The sequence below is a fragment of the Hipposideros armiger genome, unplaced genomic scaffold, assembly GCF_001890085.2.
Source record: "Hipposideros armiger isolate ML-2016 unplaced genomic scaffold, ASM189008v1 scaffold_53, whole genome shotgun sequence".
Taxonomy (NCBI): Eukaryota; Metazoa; Chordata; class Mammalia; order Chiroptera; family Hipposideridae; genus Hipposideros; species Hipposideros armiger.
Window position 1 is genome coordinate 4723002 of NW_017731403.1, and position 18305 is coordinate 4741306.

The 18305-nt window shown below is 39.5% G+C and overlaps 1 protein-coding gene across 14 annotated transcripts in view; it reads left to right on the forward strand.

The window, feature by feature from the left end:
• Positions 1 to 18305, forward strand: part of LIMCH1 (LIM and calponin homology domains 1) — a 377436-nt gene that overhangs the window by 156843 nt on the left and 202288 nt on the right. For all 14 annotated transcript variants that reach the window (XM_019640788.1, XM_019640792.1, XM_019640787.1 and 11 more), the window contains exon 3: positions 12626 to 12695. In XM_019640788.1, coding sequence (XP_019496333.1) covers positions 12626 to 12695 — 70 coding nt within the window. The remainder of the gene's footprint in view (positions 1 to 12625; positions 12696 to 18305) is intronic.

Sequence of the window (18305 nt, forward strand, 5' to 3'; positions counted from 1 at the left end):
CTGTCAAATAAAAACATTATGGTTGTCCTCATCCACTTTATTCACCGGATCTGGCACCGTGCAAAATCTGGCTCTTCCTCCAAATCAAAATGACCATGAAAGGTAAACGTTTTGAATCTATTCAGGACATCAAGGTAGTCATGACAGCTCAACTAAAGACACTCATAAGAGAGGATTTCCAGAACTGCTTCAGAAAGCAGTAAGAACGATGGGATAAGTGTGTTAGAAGCAAGGGGGAGTATTTTGAGGAGGATTAATGGCAAAGTGTCTTTTACTGTAATAATTTTTTTGTATTTAAGTATTCACCGTATGTTTTGATCACACCTCATATGCTGCCTACAAGAGACTCACTTCAGATTGACACACACACACACACACACACACACACACACACACACACACAGAAAGTAAAGGAATGGAAAAAGCTATTTCATGAATGGAAACAAACAAAAGCCAGGGTACAATACTTATACCAGCAAAATAGACTTTAAAACAAAGTCTGTATAACAAGAGGCAAAGAAGGACCCAGTAATCCCACTTCTGGGTATTTATCCAAAGAAACCCAAAATGCTACTTCGAGGTGACATGTGCATCCATATATTCATTGTAGCATTATTTACAGTGACCAAGATGTGGAGGCAGCCTGGGTGTTCATCAGTGGATGAACGGATAAAGAGGAGGTGGTACATATATACAATGGAATATTGCTCAGCCATGGAAGGGAATGGGTTCTTGCCATCTGCGATGACATGGATGGACCTGGAGGGTGTTGTGCTGAGTGGGGTGTCAGGCATAGAAGGACAGATGCAATGCGATTTCGCTTATATTTAGAATTTAAAGAACGAAATAAACAAAACAGAAACAAAGTTATAGATACAGAAAACATTTTTATGGTTGCCAGATGGGAGGAGGAGGATTGGGGTGTGTGGGTGAAAAAGAGCATGGGATTAAGAAGTACAAATTGGTTGTTACAAAGTGGTTATGGGGATGTAGGGAATAGCATAAGGAATATTGTCAATAATATTATAATATCTATGTATGGTGTCAGATGGGTACTAGATTTGTTGGGGCATAAATGGGAGGGGGGTTGGGGAGCAGGGTGAAAAGGTGAAGGGATTAAGATGTACAAATTGGTGGTTACAAAATAGTCATGGGGATATAGAGTAAAGCAGAGAGAATACAGTCTGTAATATGGTAATAACTATGTATGGTGCCAGGTGGGTATTAGACTATTCAGGGGATCACTTCTTAAATTATATAAATGTCTAACCACTATGCTGTACACATGAAATTAATATAAAATAATATTGAATGTCAACTGTAATTGAAAATTAAAAATGGGGGTGAAGGTGATGGGAATAAGAAGTCTCAATTTCCAGGTAGTAAACTAATACGTCATGGGGATGTAATGTACAGCATAGGAAATATATACAATAATATTGTGATAGCGTGGTACAGTGTCAGATGGTTGCTGGACTTATCATGGTGCTCACTTCTTCAGGTATATAAATGTTGAATAACTGGTGTACATCTGAAACTAATATCATATTGTATGTTAGCTATATTTTTAATAAAAATCTTTTTAAATACCTGATGTTTTGGGCTTCCAAATACTTTGCAGTTGTTGCTTGTTTTGTTATCAATTTACTTAGCAAACACAAATTTAGGCCCTACCAAGGACTGGCCCTTACAGCAGAGCTGGGGTTACAGAAAGGACTAACCCTTTGCTTGGTGGGAACTTGGACAGTTTCTGTGATGTGTGATGAACAGGGAAACCAAGGAGTGGTGGGACCTAAAGGTGAGTAGGAGTTTGCTAAGCCACAAAGGGGCGGGGAGAGGCTTGTGGGAAAGGCAGTTGAGACCTAGGGAGCAGCAAGCCTGTGGAAGTGCTCAGCAATATGAAGGGCTTTGCAGGCTCTAGGAAGGAATTGTGGCCAGAGCCTAGGATGAAATAAGGCAGACTGGAGAAGAAAGGTAGGTATTAGGTCAGTTTGAAAAAGACCTTGAATAGCATCGTAAGGAGTTTCAACAGCACCAAGCAATCAATAGGCCGGCAGCATGGTCTCTATACAGAAGAGCAATGGGACTAGGTTTGCTTTTTAGGAAATTGAATCTGTCGGTAGTGGAGACTTTTGATTACGTTCTGCTTGCACCAAAGACAAATATTTTAATAAATACCATGACAAGGAGAAGCAGAAATGATTTCTACACTTGTATTGCTATGTCCGCTATTAGTTTACAACCTTCCTATGTATGTCCTATGTTTCCAAAGTTCTTTTCCAAGTCACTCATTTAGAACTTGGAATTTATGTCCCCGTAGAACGAGTGTCCTTTACACAGTCTTAGGTAACCCATGCAGCATCTGAGATAGTGTCAGTCCCACTGTAGAACCCAGTCCCCTGAGGGGGTCTGGGCTTAGCTTGGTGCCCAGTGTGGTGTGTTTGATAACAATACGTGGAATGGATAGGAAATCGATTCAGAATTCTAACTACCGACATCAGGAGCTGACCTCCCCTTTTTAGGATAGCAAAGGGCCTCTTAGCTCTTGGCCTTTCCCCATCACCCTCAGGATGGCAAGTGAGGCAGAGATACAGGAGCCTTGACAAGAGTCAGGGAAGCAGAGCCAGAGGCAACGGTGGGCACAGCTGCCATGTAGCCAAGATCGTCCTATGAGCTTCTTACTGCCATTGCTTTGTTGGAATCCTCCCTTCCTTTCTCCCCATTCCCAGCTTTAGAGACCACGCCCATGTGGGCCTCCCCTGCAACAGGACTAACGTTATGCCGTTCCCTCACTTCGGTCTTTTCAAATGTTCCAGCTCCCAACCCAGGTGGAGCCACAGACAGGATGTTTAGCAGGAGAAGTGAGTCAATAGTTGACACATCAGATTTCCACCTGTGGGCAGAGTTGGGGTTGATACCTTGTAGGGGGAAGAGATGATAATAATGGCTGCCATTTATGAAATATGTGCTAAATACCAGGCTTGTGCAAAGTATGTACCCTCACTCTCATGCCATGACTAGTAGGCATTATGGTCCCCGCTTTACAGAGGAGGAAACTGAGGCTCGTAGATGTTGAATCCTTAAATCATTTGCCTAATGAGTTGCAGAGCTGGGATTTAGACCCAGGTCATTCTGTCTCAGGAGGCTCTTATTTACTCATGGAATTTTATGGGTCTCAGTCCTGGAACTCTTGGCTCTGGGCACTTCTTTCTGGAGGAGTGTGGAGAGCAAGGAGCTAGCAGCTTCCCCCACTCAAGTGTGGATATAGGCGCTTTCAGAGCCACATCACAGTAATTTCTTTCCAAGTTATGTTTCCACCCTCCTGACAGTAAACCCAGCAATACCGTGTTCTAGCTGTGCGAAAGAAATACTAATTATAATCATTTATCCATAATTACTACATAGCACAATGATGATTACACGTATCATTGCCTGTATCAGAGTAACTTCAGTCTCCATTTTATTTGGTTATACTAAATTCTGTTCATATATTGCCAGCTTTCATGGTTCATTGATCACGGGTCGTCTTAAACTTGTAGCTTACCAAAGCAGGGAGGACCTGGAGTGGGAGGCATGGTGGGAAAGGCAATTTGGGAGTGGAGAGGGTTGATTACCAGGTGAAGGCATTGGGAGGAGTCCTGTGGGCACTCAGAAGCCTGGAAGTCATTGGAGGGGGGAACCAGCATGGCCAAAGCCAGGGGTCAGGTGGGGTCAATTTGTGTGTGATGGAAAGGTTGATTAAGATGACAGAGACTGGTGGCTGAAGATTAGCTCTTAAAATACGAAAAGTAAAGCATCATTGGAAAGCCTTCTTCTCAAATGTAGAAATGTCAGATATGTGCCTGGTGACAGTTTTCTTATCTAGATTATTTTATGGATTTTCAGGCCTCTTCTAATCCAAAAATTCTATAATTTCCAGACAGCAAGAATGATCAGACAAAGATTGGCCTGGGAGAGAGATTAAAAGTGAATCAGAAGGACTCCCTCTTACATGTTTTTACATTATTTCATTAGTGTTAGTTTTTTTGTTGTTTTGTTTTGTTTTAGTGTAAAGAACAGAAGTGACATGGAAGACAGGTTTTTTTTCCCTCTTTGTAAATTTAGGAAAATAAAAACAGGCCCATTTGTTTACGATGTCCCAAATTTTAGCTCTTCTACTCCTGCTTTCCCAGCAAGACCCAGGGAAAAGGATGTGCCTAGGTGTTTCATTTTGCATTTGGGGACAAGGTTCTCTTGGCTGTAGTCTGGTAAAGTAGGGCCCCTTTTTACTGGAAAAAGACCTCCTGGAGAGCTATAATAGTTAAGGTCATGCTGGGTGCTGTAACTCTCCGAACTCGCAGTGATTTAATACAGGAATGTACTTCTCACGCTCATGTAGCTTAACTTTGGCAGCAGGGAAGGGTGGAGGTGACTCTTCTCCAAGCAATTGTTCAGGGATGCCATCCTCAACACGTGACAGAAGGTCTTCCTTGCTGCCAGCATCTAACTAGTAAATGGGGAGGAGAGAGTGAATGGAGAATTGCCTGGGAGAGGTTTTAGGGGCAGGCGTGAGTGTGATATACTCGTGTATTACTCTGCCCACACTCCATTAGCTAGAACTCAGTTATATTGCTACAGAAAATTGCAAAGGAGGCTGGGAAATGTAGCATAGCTGTGTGCCCAGGAGGGAAAGGAGATATATTTGTTGAGCAGTGTCTGCCACAGGAGATGTGTTAGACTAGTAACAGCACTGCTGAGCCTTAGAATTCACAGAGTTAGGCCCAATTTCTTAGAATTTCAAGTCTACAAAGAACATCTAAAGCTTTTACGATCTCTTCTTTAGGTATTTCAAGGCAAGTGGCTTAAAGAGACTTATACATCACACATTCTGGACAATGCATAGCACCCCTCAAACATTTGGTAGATATTAATGATGGCAATTTGCATTCCATCACTATTTTGTTCACATGAAACTCCCTTTTGGTTCAGGTTTCACTTCTCCCCATATTCGAATCCATTTTTCTTGACCTCAGAAGGTTTATTAACTTGCCTGCTTTTGCCAAGGCAACTCTTAAAAAGAAAACTTTAAAAATGACATCTGTAACAGGTTTATGGTCAAGGTTAAATTGATCTCATGCTTAGGTTAAAAAATAGTTGCCATGTTAGATTAAGTGAAAGTGCATATACCTTCATTCAGGGTACATAGTGAAACCCAGAAAGTGATCAAGGAAACGACATAGAAAAAACACTCTTGAGCCAAACTAAAAGGGACACAAAGTAGGTAATTTTGTGATCATGGTTGCCTATCGCAGCTGTATAAACCGCGCTAAATGAGATGATGATGTAATCTTTTGTTGCAAAGAATAAAGTGATTTCCCATGAGACTAAGCATGAATTCCCCAACCCTGGGTTGAAATTGCAGATTAAAAAAAAAGTGCAGATAGCTTCTCTGCTCTCCCCCAAGCATAATTATTAGACTTGAATTTCTGAGTTGAATGACTTTGAGAGTAAGCTGAATTTTGCAATGCTTTTAAAAGTTTACCTTTAATGTTTACATTACAGTCCAGTAACAAATAAGCTGCTTGTTGGTATAATTCCTAATCTCTGGATGGTCTTGTAATATATGCTTTGTAGCAGTATTCTCAGTGCTATGCCCCTTGAAGAGCTATTATAGTAGCTGCTGGAGGAGTCAGTCTGAAACAGAACCTCTCTGTCCCAGAGGACGGATTGGAGAATTTTTCTCTTTTTAATTGCAGATAGAAACAAATTTCTTCAGTTTGTATTTATAACCATTAAACAGTGATTGAGAGGCTGCCACAAGCTGGATATTAGGTGCTACAAAGAGTTATAAAATGCAGCCTGTGGTCTAATCAGAACATTAGCATCATTCCTAGGCGTCTCAACAACTGTTTCTTTAAGGAATCTAATCTTTAATCTTTTAAGAACTGTATCCCATAGGATGTGTGCATGGCTTTAATTCACTTTATCAAAAACTCAAAATGGCGCTGCATTAGGTGGTGTGACAATGAGCCACGTGTGTGCACAGTTCTGGTCTTCCCGTGGGTTTAAAATCTATTAGTGAGCACGCCCCATGAGGGAGAGACCTGAGGTCAGCCCAGTCTTTCTTTGTATCCCCTATACTCAGCTTCAGGCCAGAACATTATGCAAGCTCAATAAATATTTGTTGAGTACATGAAGGAACATATGGGATAGCCTTTCTTTAAATCGGTCACAGTATGTTTTAAATTTAAAATTTGAGTTGGTAGACACCATTTAATTTGTATCATATAGAAAACACATGTATTTTTGTTTACCTTTAATGTCATTAACTTTTTTCATAATTGAAGATTATCCAAAAGCATAATTTTTCTTCCTGTTTCTAGTCATTTCTCACCAGCCATATATTGGCCAAGCTATCCAGTTTGTTGACTTGATTCATTTATGGGGGATTTTTATCCAAAGGTGGCCAGAAAAAGAAAATAAGTAAAACTTATTTTAGTCTTTGGCAGCTAGCCAATAAAAAGTTGAAACTAAAATAACTTGCACTTACCTAGCAAAAAGGGGCATGCTCAGTATATTAAATGAGTGTGAATATGCAAGTTTCCATTTACCAAATGCCAGCAACACATTGTCCCATTCACTTCTCACCACAGTCCTGGATGGAAGGTGTATTTTTTTAAATCCCCATATTATTAAATGGAAAACTGTGACTCTGATCAAATGACTTCCCAGTAGCTTGTAGTTAATGCATGTTGCATTTACCTGTTAAAACCTAGACTCCTTCAAATTCACTGCACCTTCCTCATCATTAAGCTGAACATTGTAAGTTATTTGTGTTGTTTTATTTAGCAGTGCTTTCCGATACCCTGATTTTTTTTAAGCAAAATTTTCTATGTGCAAATAGTTGTAAATTTATGTTTTACCTATTTGCATATGATGGAGATTTAAAATTATAAATCAGATTGTCTCACTCTCTGTCTTTAAAGTCTTCTGAGTACATTGTATTTAGAAAATCATCTGGACACTTTACCTGGGCCTGGATGTTGCTTATATCTTGGACTCATGTCATATATGCCGCCTCCTTCCACTCACTATGCTTGGCCACACTGGCCCTTAAATATACCAAGCCCACTCCTGCCTTCAGGCCTTTCTACTAACTGTTCAGTCTACCTGAAACTCTTTTCCTCTATCTCTCCTTGGCTAATACCTTTGTACCATTCATTTTTTTCTCCATTGATACCCCCCCCAGAGCAGCCTTCTGACCACCCAATTAAAGTACCACCTTCATGGCCTGTTGCTATGCTTGTCTTCCCAGTGCTTATGCTATGTGACATTTTCTTCTCATTTACTTACTTTTTTATTTTCTGTTCCTCCCACTGCTCCACTCCTTTACCTGTAGAAGATGGTAAGTTGTAAAGAGCAGGAGCTTTGCTTATCGTATTTACTGTTGCCTTCCCTGAGCCTAGAATTGTATGCAACACACAGTAGGCACTTGATAAATAACTGCTGGGATAAATAAAATATCTGAAAATAGTTCATTCTAATTAGCTCACATGTCTTCAAAGTTTTTTATTATCTTTTTTTTAAAGAAGTGATCTCTGATCATCTTTTTTTTTTTTTTAAAGATTTTTATTAGGGAATTGGAAACAGTGCTGGGGAATTGGGGGAAGGGGAACAGACAAGTTGCTGTCGTTTTTTGTTCTTCAGTCTAGTTGTAGAGGACGTTGCTTCACTGGCCCAGTTTGGCACCATCATTGCGCTCTTCCCGGGCGAGACACATCAGTCGCCGGCTTCTGGATGGCCACTCACTGCGGCTGCTGGCCGCTCACGATGGCTGCTGGCTACATACGGTAGCCCATGGCAACCCACTGCCACAGGGGCTGCAGCCGACGCCGTCACCAGCGACTCACAGCAGCCCAGCTCCAGGTTGAGCTGTTGTTCAGCATCTTAGCTGTGGAGGGCAGTGTCACTGGCCCTCATATGTGGGNTTAGCTGTGGAGGGCAGTGTCACTGGCCCTCATATGTGGGATCCGAACCGGGGCCCTCTGGCATCCCAAGCCAGTTCTTAACCATTGCACCACTTGGCCGGCCCTATTATCTTTTTATTTGTAATTGTGAGTATATTTAATGCAGAAGATGTACAAACGATTAATTTTTTGTTGTGTATAGAATTATGCCAATCTCCCAGATATGTCCTTAGATGAGTACAAAGATAATCTATTAACAGAAAAAGAAAGCAAACTACCTGGTAAGGCCTTTTAACTATAGGTTTTGGGGAGCACAGATCACAGGCAGGAAATTGGCGTGGGGTTCTGCTGCATGGGAAGTGAATGCCCACCTTGTATTCTCTGAAATGCCACATGATGATGTTGTATATCATCCATAAACAAAACTGAGATCCGATGTGTCTTATACTTAACCGTCTCCCAACAGACGCCCTCTTCCATTTTCTTTTTATTCCCACCTAGTGTTGATGTTATCCCATTGTATTTTGATAGTATTTGTGTGTGTGTGTGTGTGTGTGTGTGTGTGTGTGTGTGTTTGATTTGTGCTTTAATGACACATACTGAAGCTGGACTTGCTAAAGCACCAAATTGCGGTATGAAATGACTGGCCTAAGATGTGAAGACCATCCCAACGCTCGGCACACTAGCTGTGGATGTCTCTGGGGATGTCTTCACATCTGTTTGGGGCTTAGTCTTTTCTTCTACACAAATGGTGGAATGATTGCATGAGCTATCTCTACAAGACAAGACAGTTGGGGGACAATGCATCTCAGAAGGTTCATAAATATAAAATATCACCATTATCATTGCTTTAAAGCATGCCATCAATAAGTATGTATTGGAAATATTTATATTTTAATTTCATAGGAAAACAATAGTGGTTTTTAATAAAATTGCAAGTGAATATCCTTGAGTCTTACTCATAGCTATATTACTAAACTTCTCATTTGACTCCTAATATATACAAAAATGTCCTCATTTTAATGCAAAATATAAGATAAGCTGGTGTTGGGCATTTCTGCAATGTAAATTTAATGTTATCTTTTATTATTGTGAACTATAAACTGTGTATGAAGCTAGGACAATGTTTATATGAAAAAAATACCACCTGCCTTGATTTTGAAAATATTCCAAATATTTAAGAGCACTTGGCTTTTTATTTTTTAATTTGTAGTTAAAATTTTTAACAGATATCATAGATTTTTGTTGCTCTTTCAATTAAGATCTAGCATTATAGTGTTTTTTTTTAATTGGGGAATTGGGGGAATGGGAACAGTGCTGGGGAATTGGGGGAAGGGGAACAGTTGCTCTCCTTTTGTTCTTCAGTCTAGTTGTGGAGGACGTTGCTTCACTGGCCCAAGTTGGCACCATCATTGCGCTCTTCTCGGGTGAGGCAGATCAGTCGCCAGCTTCTGGACGGCCGCTCACTGTGGCTGCTGGCTGCTCACGCTGGCTGCTGGCTACACACGGTAGCCCATGGCAACCCACTGCCACAGGGGCTGCAGCCTACGCCAGTCGCTGACAACTCCCAGCAGCCCAGCTCCAGGTTGAGCTGTTGTTCAGCATCTTAGCTGTAGAGGGCAGTGTCACTGACCCTCATATGTGGGATCTGAACCGGGGTCCTCTGGTGTCCCAAGCCAGTTCTTAACCATCGTGCCACTCGGCCGGCCCTATAGTATTTTTTTTCCAACTACGTGTGACAGGAAATATTTCTGCCATATATAATTTTACAAAAAATGAATATAATAAAGTATTTAAGACTGCTTAAAAATCTAAACATGTATAAAGGTATTTGGTGAAGCAATCATCACTAAAATTTTTAATACAATTCTTAGATATAGATGACAAAAGGGTGCCTCTTTAAAAGACCATTTTTAATTTATGAATTTTCTTGGTAGGGTGTTTGTTAGTTTTTCTACTTTGGCTACATTTGAAAGCTTGGGGATCTGATGGCAATGGTATTTTATTTCATTAGAGAAATAAAAAATATTAGAAAAAGTCGTCGTTTAAAATGGCTGTGAATTGAATCAGTATAAATACACACAAATGTAGAGAAACATGTATGGAGAACTTAATATGCACCAGGCTCTATGCTAGCTTCTTACATATTTTGTCACATTTAAGCCTCATTGACACTCATGTGGTTGGTACCATTATATTTCTATATTACAGTTGAAGAATCTGAAATGAATGGACTTGCCCGCCTAAGTAACACCCCTAATGAGTGGCCAACATGGCTTTGGATTCAGTCAGTTGGACTCCAGAGCCACTGCTCCCACCCTCCTGCCAGCTCCTTGTCAGTCTATCATCCACAGCTCTGAAAAAGGCATAGGTCCACATGTGGTGATAAGGCACGCTCTCCAAGGCAAATTGTTCAACCTCCAAGACATGGCGATAAGTGGAAGAACAATTGTAGGACAGTGTATATTATATGCTACACCTGTCTTTAAAAAAAACCAACATGTATCTTTATAGATTTTCTTTGGAAAATCTTTACGGCTACCTTCAGGGAATAGTCTGGGGTCCTGGGGGACTTGGCTGACAGCAAGATTCACATTTTACTATATATCCTTTTAATTCTTTTTAAATTATCAATACTGTGTATAAATACCATTTTAAAATCCAGTTTAAACTGACATTGTTAAGAACTAGTGAGAAAAGTCATGTATCTTAACAATTCCGTACATTTTAAAACTATTTATAAGACAGCATATCTATCTGTTTATTTTAATCACAAGATGTGGGACCTTAACCCTCTGTAAGAGACCATATGATCTCTGGGGTGCCGGGTCTGCTGTACCACTGATCAGCTCTGGGAAGTTACTCATACCATGATCAGGCCTCAATTTTCTAAACTGTAAAATGACAACAGCGAACAAGTTGCCTTCTAACTTATGTTATAAGTAAGTTATAATACTTCCAAAATGAGTTATAAAGAAGCACTTTTAATAAGATTAGTAAAGAAGTACTTAGTTTTAATAAGGTTAAAACTAAGTGGGTTTATGAAAAGAGCACCATCTTGGCTCTTGGTGAACAAAAAGGCACGTGTCCACTCTGGGTGTTACCTGTTGGTGGTGGCATGTTGGAATTTCAGTGGAAGTTACCAAGAACAGGCAAAATCCTTGATGCAAAAACAGAACACTCTATCTCATAACTATTGTAGGGGTATTTCTTAATATATTAATACATAGTGGTGTCAACAACAAATATAGGCTGCATTCAATACTCATCATTAAACTATTTCAAAGAATCTTTTGTTAACTGATTTGTAGAAATCTATCAAGCATAGGTTCTTCACAATTTACTATAATCTTGGGTTGCATGAATTATAGGCATACCTCGTTTCACTGCACTTTGTTTCATTGTGCTTCACAGATGTTGCATTTTTTTTTACAAATTGAAGGCAAGGCCCTCTACCAACAAAGAGATTATGACTCACTTTATTGCACTACTCACTTTATTGCAATGGTCTGGAACTGAACCCGCAATATCTCTGAGATATGCCTGTATAATAGAGGTTGGCAAACTTTTTCTATAAAGGGCCAAATAGTAAAAATTGTATGTTTTGTGGACCATATGTTCTTTGTCATAACTACTCAGCTCTGCACAAAAGTATCAGTGGACAATACATAAATGAACAGGCATGGCTGTGTTCCAGTAAAACTTCTTTACAAAAACAGGCATGGGGCCAAATTTGGCCCATATGTTTACTGACCCCTGAATTATAATGAATTCCTTCCCTAAGTTTCTCTGTGCAATGTATCCTGAGATAAGCTACCTGATTGCCTCTCCTCTAATGCTTGAATGTGGGAATAAATGCTTCCATTCTTCAACCCCTTACATTCAGTCATTCCTTTATGAATACACTAGTTTGCAAATGCTACATTCCACCGCGTCACCCTTATGCCAACCCTATTTCAGTTTTATGGGTTGCCTGCCTTCTTTCTTTTCCCTCTGAATTGATATTTCCTGAAGACAAGTAGTGATCGTTGTTTCTCTTACATTCCCCTTGCTTGTATTACCATTTTTACATGATTTCAACCTTTACCCCAAAAATGTTTTGCTCACATATCTTTTGTACCTAGGGAATTGTGGTAAGCCTTGTTTAAAATCTTCCGGACATGATTGGTTAACCACTTGCTAAACATATTCTTCCCTTTCTTAAGGGAAGCTCAACCACATTTAACAAGCCGCTTTCCTCAAAGAGCAAGAGGGTCTGGAGGTAGAATTAGTCTTGGCAAATAATTTGCAAAGATAGATGTTGGTCTCTGAACTTAGCGCATCCCTGGAGAGGTCCCTGCCTTAGCCAGGAGAATTGGGAACAAACCTTGCCTCTGTAGTAATATCTAGCTCAACTCCCTCCAGCTTCCATCCAGCACTCATGTTTGTCTTCCCAGTCTCCATCCTTGCTTCTCTCCCAACATTTCCAAATTCCAGAACTTTACCTGCCATAGACAAACTTGATGCTGGCAAAACTCTTCACTTGTATGCACATGGCTCGTAGATTATTGAGATTTACCACATGCTTTAAATTCGCCGCTTTTCCTGTTCAGCGATTTAGCTAGCCCTGGATAAAGGTGATTTGTGTGATCTATCTTGCTTTATGTCTCATTGACATTCTTCTGCCTTTTTCATGACAGGTTGCTGAATGCTATAAAGCCAGGACTTGTTAAAAAGATCAATAGATTGCCTACCCCCATTGCAGGATTGGTGAGTATCCAGAACTGAGATTTATTTTCCAATATTCCTATGCTCTAACCTAAGGGTCATGACAGTGTCATTTATTACAGTTTTCTCCTGCAATATATATTCCACTTGAATGAGAACGCATTTTATCCATTAAACTGAGAGGTCACTTAAAAATGAAAGATTGCAGTTATGCCTAAATAGCATCCTAATCTTTGTTTGTATTTTTCCCATGAGTGATAAGGACCTTCATTCTTAAAGAGGTAAATTTGTTTTGGGGTGAGAGGTGGATAATTAGGTTGACCCCAGGGCAGGAATGTGATTGTAATTATGGTTTTCACATTTCAGCTTTTCACTGCATTCCCCTGAAATGGAGGGGAGAGGAGGTAGAGAGAAAGAGAATTTCATGATTAACAAGCAGCACTTTTGTGATAAATTGCTGTTTTCAATCTTAGAAATTTACTTGTGTTTAACTACCACATTTGTAGACCAAATCTTTTAAAGACATTATAGACACTAGGGTTATCCTGATGTCATCTGAAGAATTGTTTAAGTTAAGCCCTTGCCCGTCTGAACCTACCCATCCAAAACAAATAAAACTCGTGTTCACATATGGTGAGAAGCAGGATATTTTTTCATGCATTGATATGTTTCATAATTCTTGGCACCTAATTTTAATTATTTAATTGATGTTGCCTTTTGTGTGACAGAGGGAAAAAGGTGGGAGATCAAGAAGGCAAACATACCTTAGTTCTGGAAAGAACTCGGCCCCTGCACATGTGCACATGCACGCACACACACATGCATGTGCATACACACGTGTGCACAGAAAGCTGCGAATGTGTGTGGCCTGGTAACAACTCACTGACTGTTTCCATTGTGACTGCCTTCTATGCCTGTGGCTGTGCAGAAAACAATTAGAAAAATGTCAAGAATTTGGGCAGGCTCCTACGTAGACCTTACTGATTGTTGTTAAAAAGTTTCATAGCCATATCACGATGACTAATTGAAATTAAATGTAACAACAACAAAACCCAGTTGTGTATGAGAACCGTGAGGGTCATGGTCAAAAGTACATGGTTTTAGCAAGTTGAATGAAATAGTTTTTTTGTTTTTTATTGTAAGAATTGCTGTTTCTGTGAATGTATTTTATTTCCCATACTGGTTAGTAATAAGTTGGTGATTATCGTTAAAAATCCTTCCAATTTCCTTCATCAGAATCATGTAACCAAGTCAGTTGATTGATAGATAGATAGATAGATAGATAGATAGATAGATAGATAGATAGATTTGGAAGAAATGGATTTGAAAATTTTATAAGTAATCAACTTATATGTATATTATATATTACATATAGTAATGTATACATAATGATTTTAAAACTTTTTATTAAATCCATCTCTTCCAAATGTTATGGCCATAGTCTGAATGATACCGACAAATACCTGTTTTGCCCCAAGCCTGCGTCATCTCCTGAACCTTGGAGCTCTGGGATTTAATGTCACAGGAGCGAAACTTGCAGCATAAAGTCAAGGAAGGGCCCTGGTAAATCCACGTGAACAGAAGCAAGCAGCTCTGAGACCAGAAGCTAAGAAGAGAAGGGTTTTGAACCCTTAATTTAAAGTGTGAATCATAAATAATTTTAGTAAAATAAAGGGTTTAGGACATGTACATTGACCTTTATATCATTTCTTATCATAGATCAAATGTTGTTCTTTACATATTGTTCTCTACTCTGGAGCAGGCAAGCAATTTGATTCCAGATAACAAGGGTCCTTGCTTGCCTGCCTCCATTTATATCCTTGACTTTTATTCCTCCTCTTTCTTTTTTCATTTGGATTTTCTTTCCACTTTGTCCTTTCTATTGTCTTTCCATTTCTTGCCCTTTTCCACCTAACATTTTGCAACTTACCTTCATCGTCTATCACTTGTATTTTCCTTACCAATTTGTTATGGTGATATTATGATTTATAATAAGAAATATGTATTTGGTCTTTGTCCATTTCTGGCACAGAGCTCTTAAAAGCCTTGGATTTTCTAAATAATAAGAGCATCTTTGTAATAATATTTGGTCTTTTGTCACTGGTTCCTGAAATAGCCCCAGTTCCAGAAAGATTGAAGGTGTGTCTTATTACTCATAGCAAGCCCCTTTCAACCAGAACTGAGTTTATGTTAATGAGGTGACTTTTGGAAAGCCACCTCTCCCCCCACCCGGCAACACTGGGGGCTGGTTGCCAGGAAAACCAAGTGATTGGAGGATTGGAACTTTCAGCTTCCCTCACCCAACCTCCAGGGAGAGGAGAGGGGCTGGAGATTGAACTCAGTCACCACTGGCCAACGATTTAATCAATCATGCATATGTAATGAAGTCTCCATAAAAACCCAAAGTCATTGGGTTGGAGAGCTTCTTGGTTGTTGAGCCCATGTGGATTTTGGGAGAGAGGTATACCCAGAGAGCATGGAACCTCCATATCCTTTCCCACATACGTTGCCCTATATACTTTTTTATATGGCTGTTCATCTGTATCCTTTATAATATCCTTTATAATAAACTGGCCAACATAAGAAAATGTGTCACTGAGTTCTGTGAGCCACTCTAGCAAATTAATGAAACCCAAGGAGAGGGCCACAAGAACCTCTATCTTACAGTCAGCTGGTCAGAAGCACAGGTGGCAACCTGGACTTGTGAGTAGCATTTGAAGTGAGGGCATCTTTTGGGACTGAGCCCTTAAACGTAGGATCTGACCCTATATCTTTGGAAGATATCCTTTGTCAACTTTTTCAAGTTCTTCCATGGCTATTGGATTATTGGGTTTCTACTTAACAACTCAATTGTATAATAATTTGTATTCCCCTAGAAATTGTTCATAATTGTATGTATAATAATATAGAATTATGTATAGTATTCTTATCAATTAAAAAATTTCTCCATGAAAAAAGAAAAAAAGAATTGGGTAAAGTGCTTGGTGTTGTTAAGAAAACACACAATAGACGTATGCATGTCTAAAAATTCCTTACCTAAGTATAGTTAATTACTGCCAATTTACTAATAATTCTTGAACCTACAAATCTGGTCACACTCTTTTCCCCTCTTCCAATTACCTTTAGATCAACCTTTTGAAAAACCAGTGCACTAGTTGGGGTCCTGGCATGAAACTTTCTCCTCCCCATACCCCATTTTGTTAATGTTCTTCCAGAGTTCCTTCTTCAAGCCTATTTTATGTTCCCTTTCCATACTCATGTTCATGTCTGTCTTCATGATTTTAATTCTTCATAACATTGACCCAACTCATCATGCCTCACCAAGTTTTTTCTCCTCAACTTCAGACCTCTTGTTCTGTTTATTGGACAGCTTCATCTGAATGCCCTACCAGCATCTCAAACTTAACATATTCAAATTAAACTTAAATGACCACTCCCGCCCCCCTATTTCCCTATATCAGTAAAGGTATCATAGACCCCCAGTTGCCCTAGTTCAGCTCTCAGAATTTGGCAACTTTCTCCAATCTTCTAGTTGTCTGCATTTCCTTGGCCACTAGGCAAGGCCTAGAGCAGGCCTTTCTCATCTCTTTCCTGGTTTATTATAATCAACTCACAGTTCCTTAAACATTATTAACTTTCATGTGTGAGGCCTCTTTTCATGATATTTCTTATAAATAGAATGCCTCCCCCTGTCCTTCTTGACAAAATCCTATTTGTTTATCAAGACCCCATACAAAATCACCTCCTTTGTGAAGTCTTTAGGGTTTAAGGTACATATGATCTTGTATTACAGAATGGAGTTAGCATTTCCAGGTTTAGGAGAAAATGAGTTAATATATTCGAGAGATAAAAGATAGTTGTGTTGAAATATGCTTCGAGGAGCACGATTTTGAATAACTAACAGCTTGAGATAATAGTGTATAAATGGTTTAGTATTCATGTTAAGACATTTTAGCTTTAAGCAGTAAATTGGCTGTGATCCAATTTATTAATACCTTTAATGGGTACAAGTGTTGAGAAATGTCCTAGTGATGCACTGAGACATCACAGCATCACAGCATCACCTTGATAGAATGTCTGCCAAAATATTTAGTCAAAGTCCAATTCTGAGGAAACAATCAGACAAGTCCAAATTGAGGGACATACCATAAAACAACTGGCCTGCCCTTTTTAGCACTGTCAGTGTCATTAAAGATACCTCCCCATCACCCAAAGGCTGGAAAACTATTTCAGATGAAAGGTGACTAAGGAAATTAGGAGATATGACAGCCAAATGCCATGTGTGGTCCTTGCTTGAGAAAGAGCAACTATAATAGACATTATTGGAACAACTGGGGAAATTTGAGCGTGGTTGAACATTCGATAGTAGTATTCTGTCAGTGTTGAATTTTCTTAATGTGGTAACTATCTTGTCAAAGATAGCTGCATATATAGGGGAATACTCCTGATGTTAGGAGGTACGTAAACTGGAGTAATTTAGAGATGAAATATCACGATGTGTCCAACTAATCTTCAAATTGTTCAGCAAAGAAATGTCTGTGCATATAATGTATAATTTTATATACACATACACATGGGAGAGAGAGTGTTGGAGCTAGATGAAGTAGATAAAGGGTACACAGTTATGGTATTAATCTTGCAACTTTTGGGTACATTTTGAAATTTTACAATATAAAAAGTTGGGGATTAAAAGACATCAGCTTTCTTATCTTTTTTGAGGGAGTAGGGGGGACCTCAAATAAACAGTAGATCTGAAGATAAAGACCAGGTTGGGTTAATAGAGATACAGCCTTTTATGTGAGTGTATTCTTCACATGACATTTTCTTCCTCATATATTTGTGACTGTCAGGAAAGAGCAGGTTCAAGGTTGGTTTCTACTTTGTCAGGGGGTTGACAGGCCACTGACCATCTAATGATCAAGAAGTCCTCAGTAGCAGGGGCCATGGAGATCTGAGAAGCATGGCAGGAAGGTTTTCCATGCCTGGAACCCACACCTGTGGGTCTTAATGGCCTGGTGTTGAGAAGAATCCATTAAGATGGCCCAGCTGCTTGACTTGAAGATAAATAGAAAAGTGTGTTTTCACATAGAAATCCTAAATTATAAACACGTGTAGATTTTACAAAGGCATGAATAGGTGTATTTTAGCCCCTGAGTTGAGCTGTGGTTACAAAGAATTCAGGGGTGAAGGTGTTAAAACAAAGTAGTTGAAAATCATTTCCTGGCAAGAATGCAGAGACCCTGGATCCGGGTCTGTGTTTCTTCTGTAACGATTGCTGACATATGAAGCCGTGTGGTGACTGCCTGCAGATGCTCGCATTCTTTTTTAGGTGTTAGTGATACTGTTAGCTATTGCCAGAGAGAAAGACCTCAAATTTAGGTCTTGGCATACCAAACACTTTAAAAACCGCTGCCCTTCAATCTGCCCATTCGTTAGTATTGCACAAGCAAGCTATATCCTGAAACTCAAGTAAATGGTCATCTGAGATCATGCTAAATTCTGTTTCAACCCAGAAACATTAGACTTCGTGCAAGAGACACAAATGTATAAAATCCTTACTTACAGTAGGAATTTTGGGATTAAGCTTTCTTTTGCCCAGATTTTATTGTAAGAGCTGGTGTGTGTGTGTGTGTGTGTGTGTGTGTGTGTGTG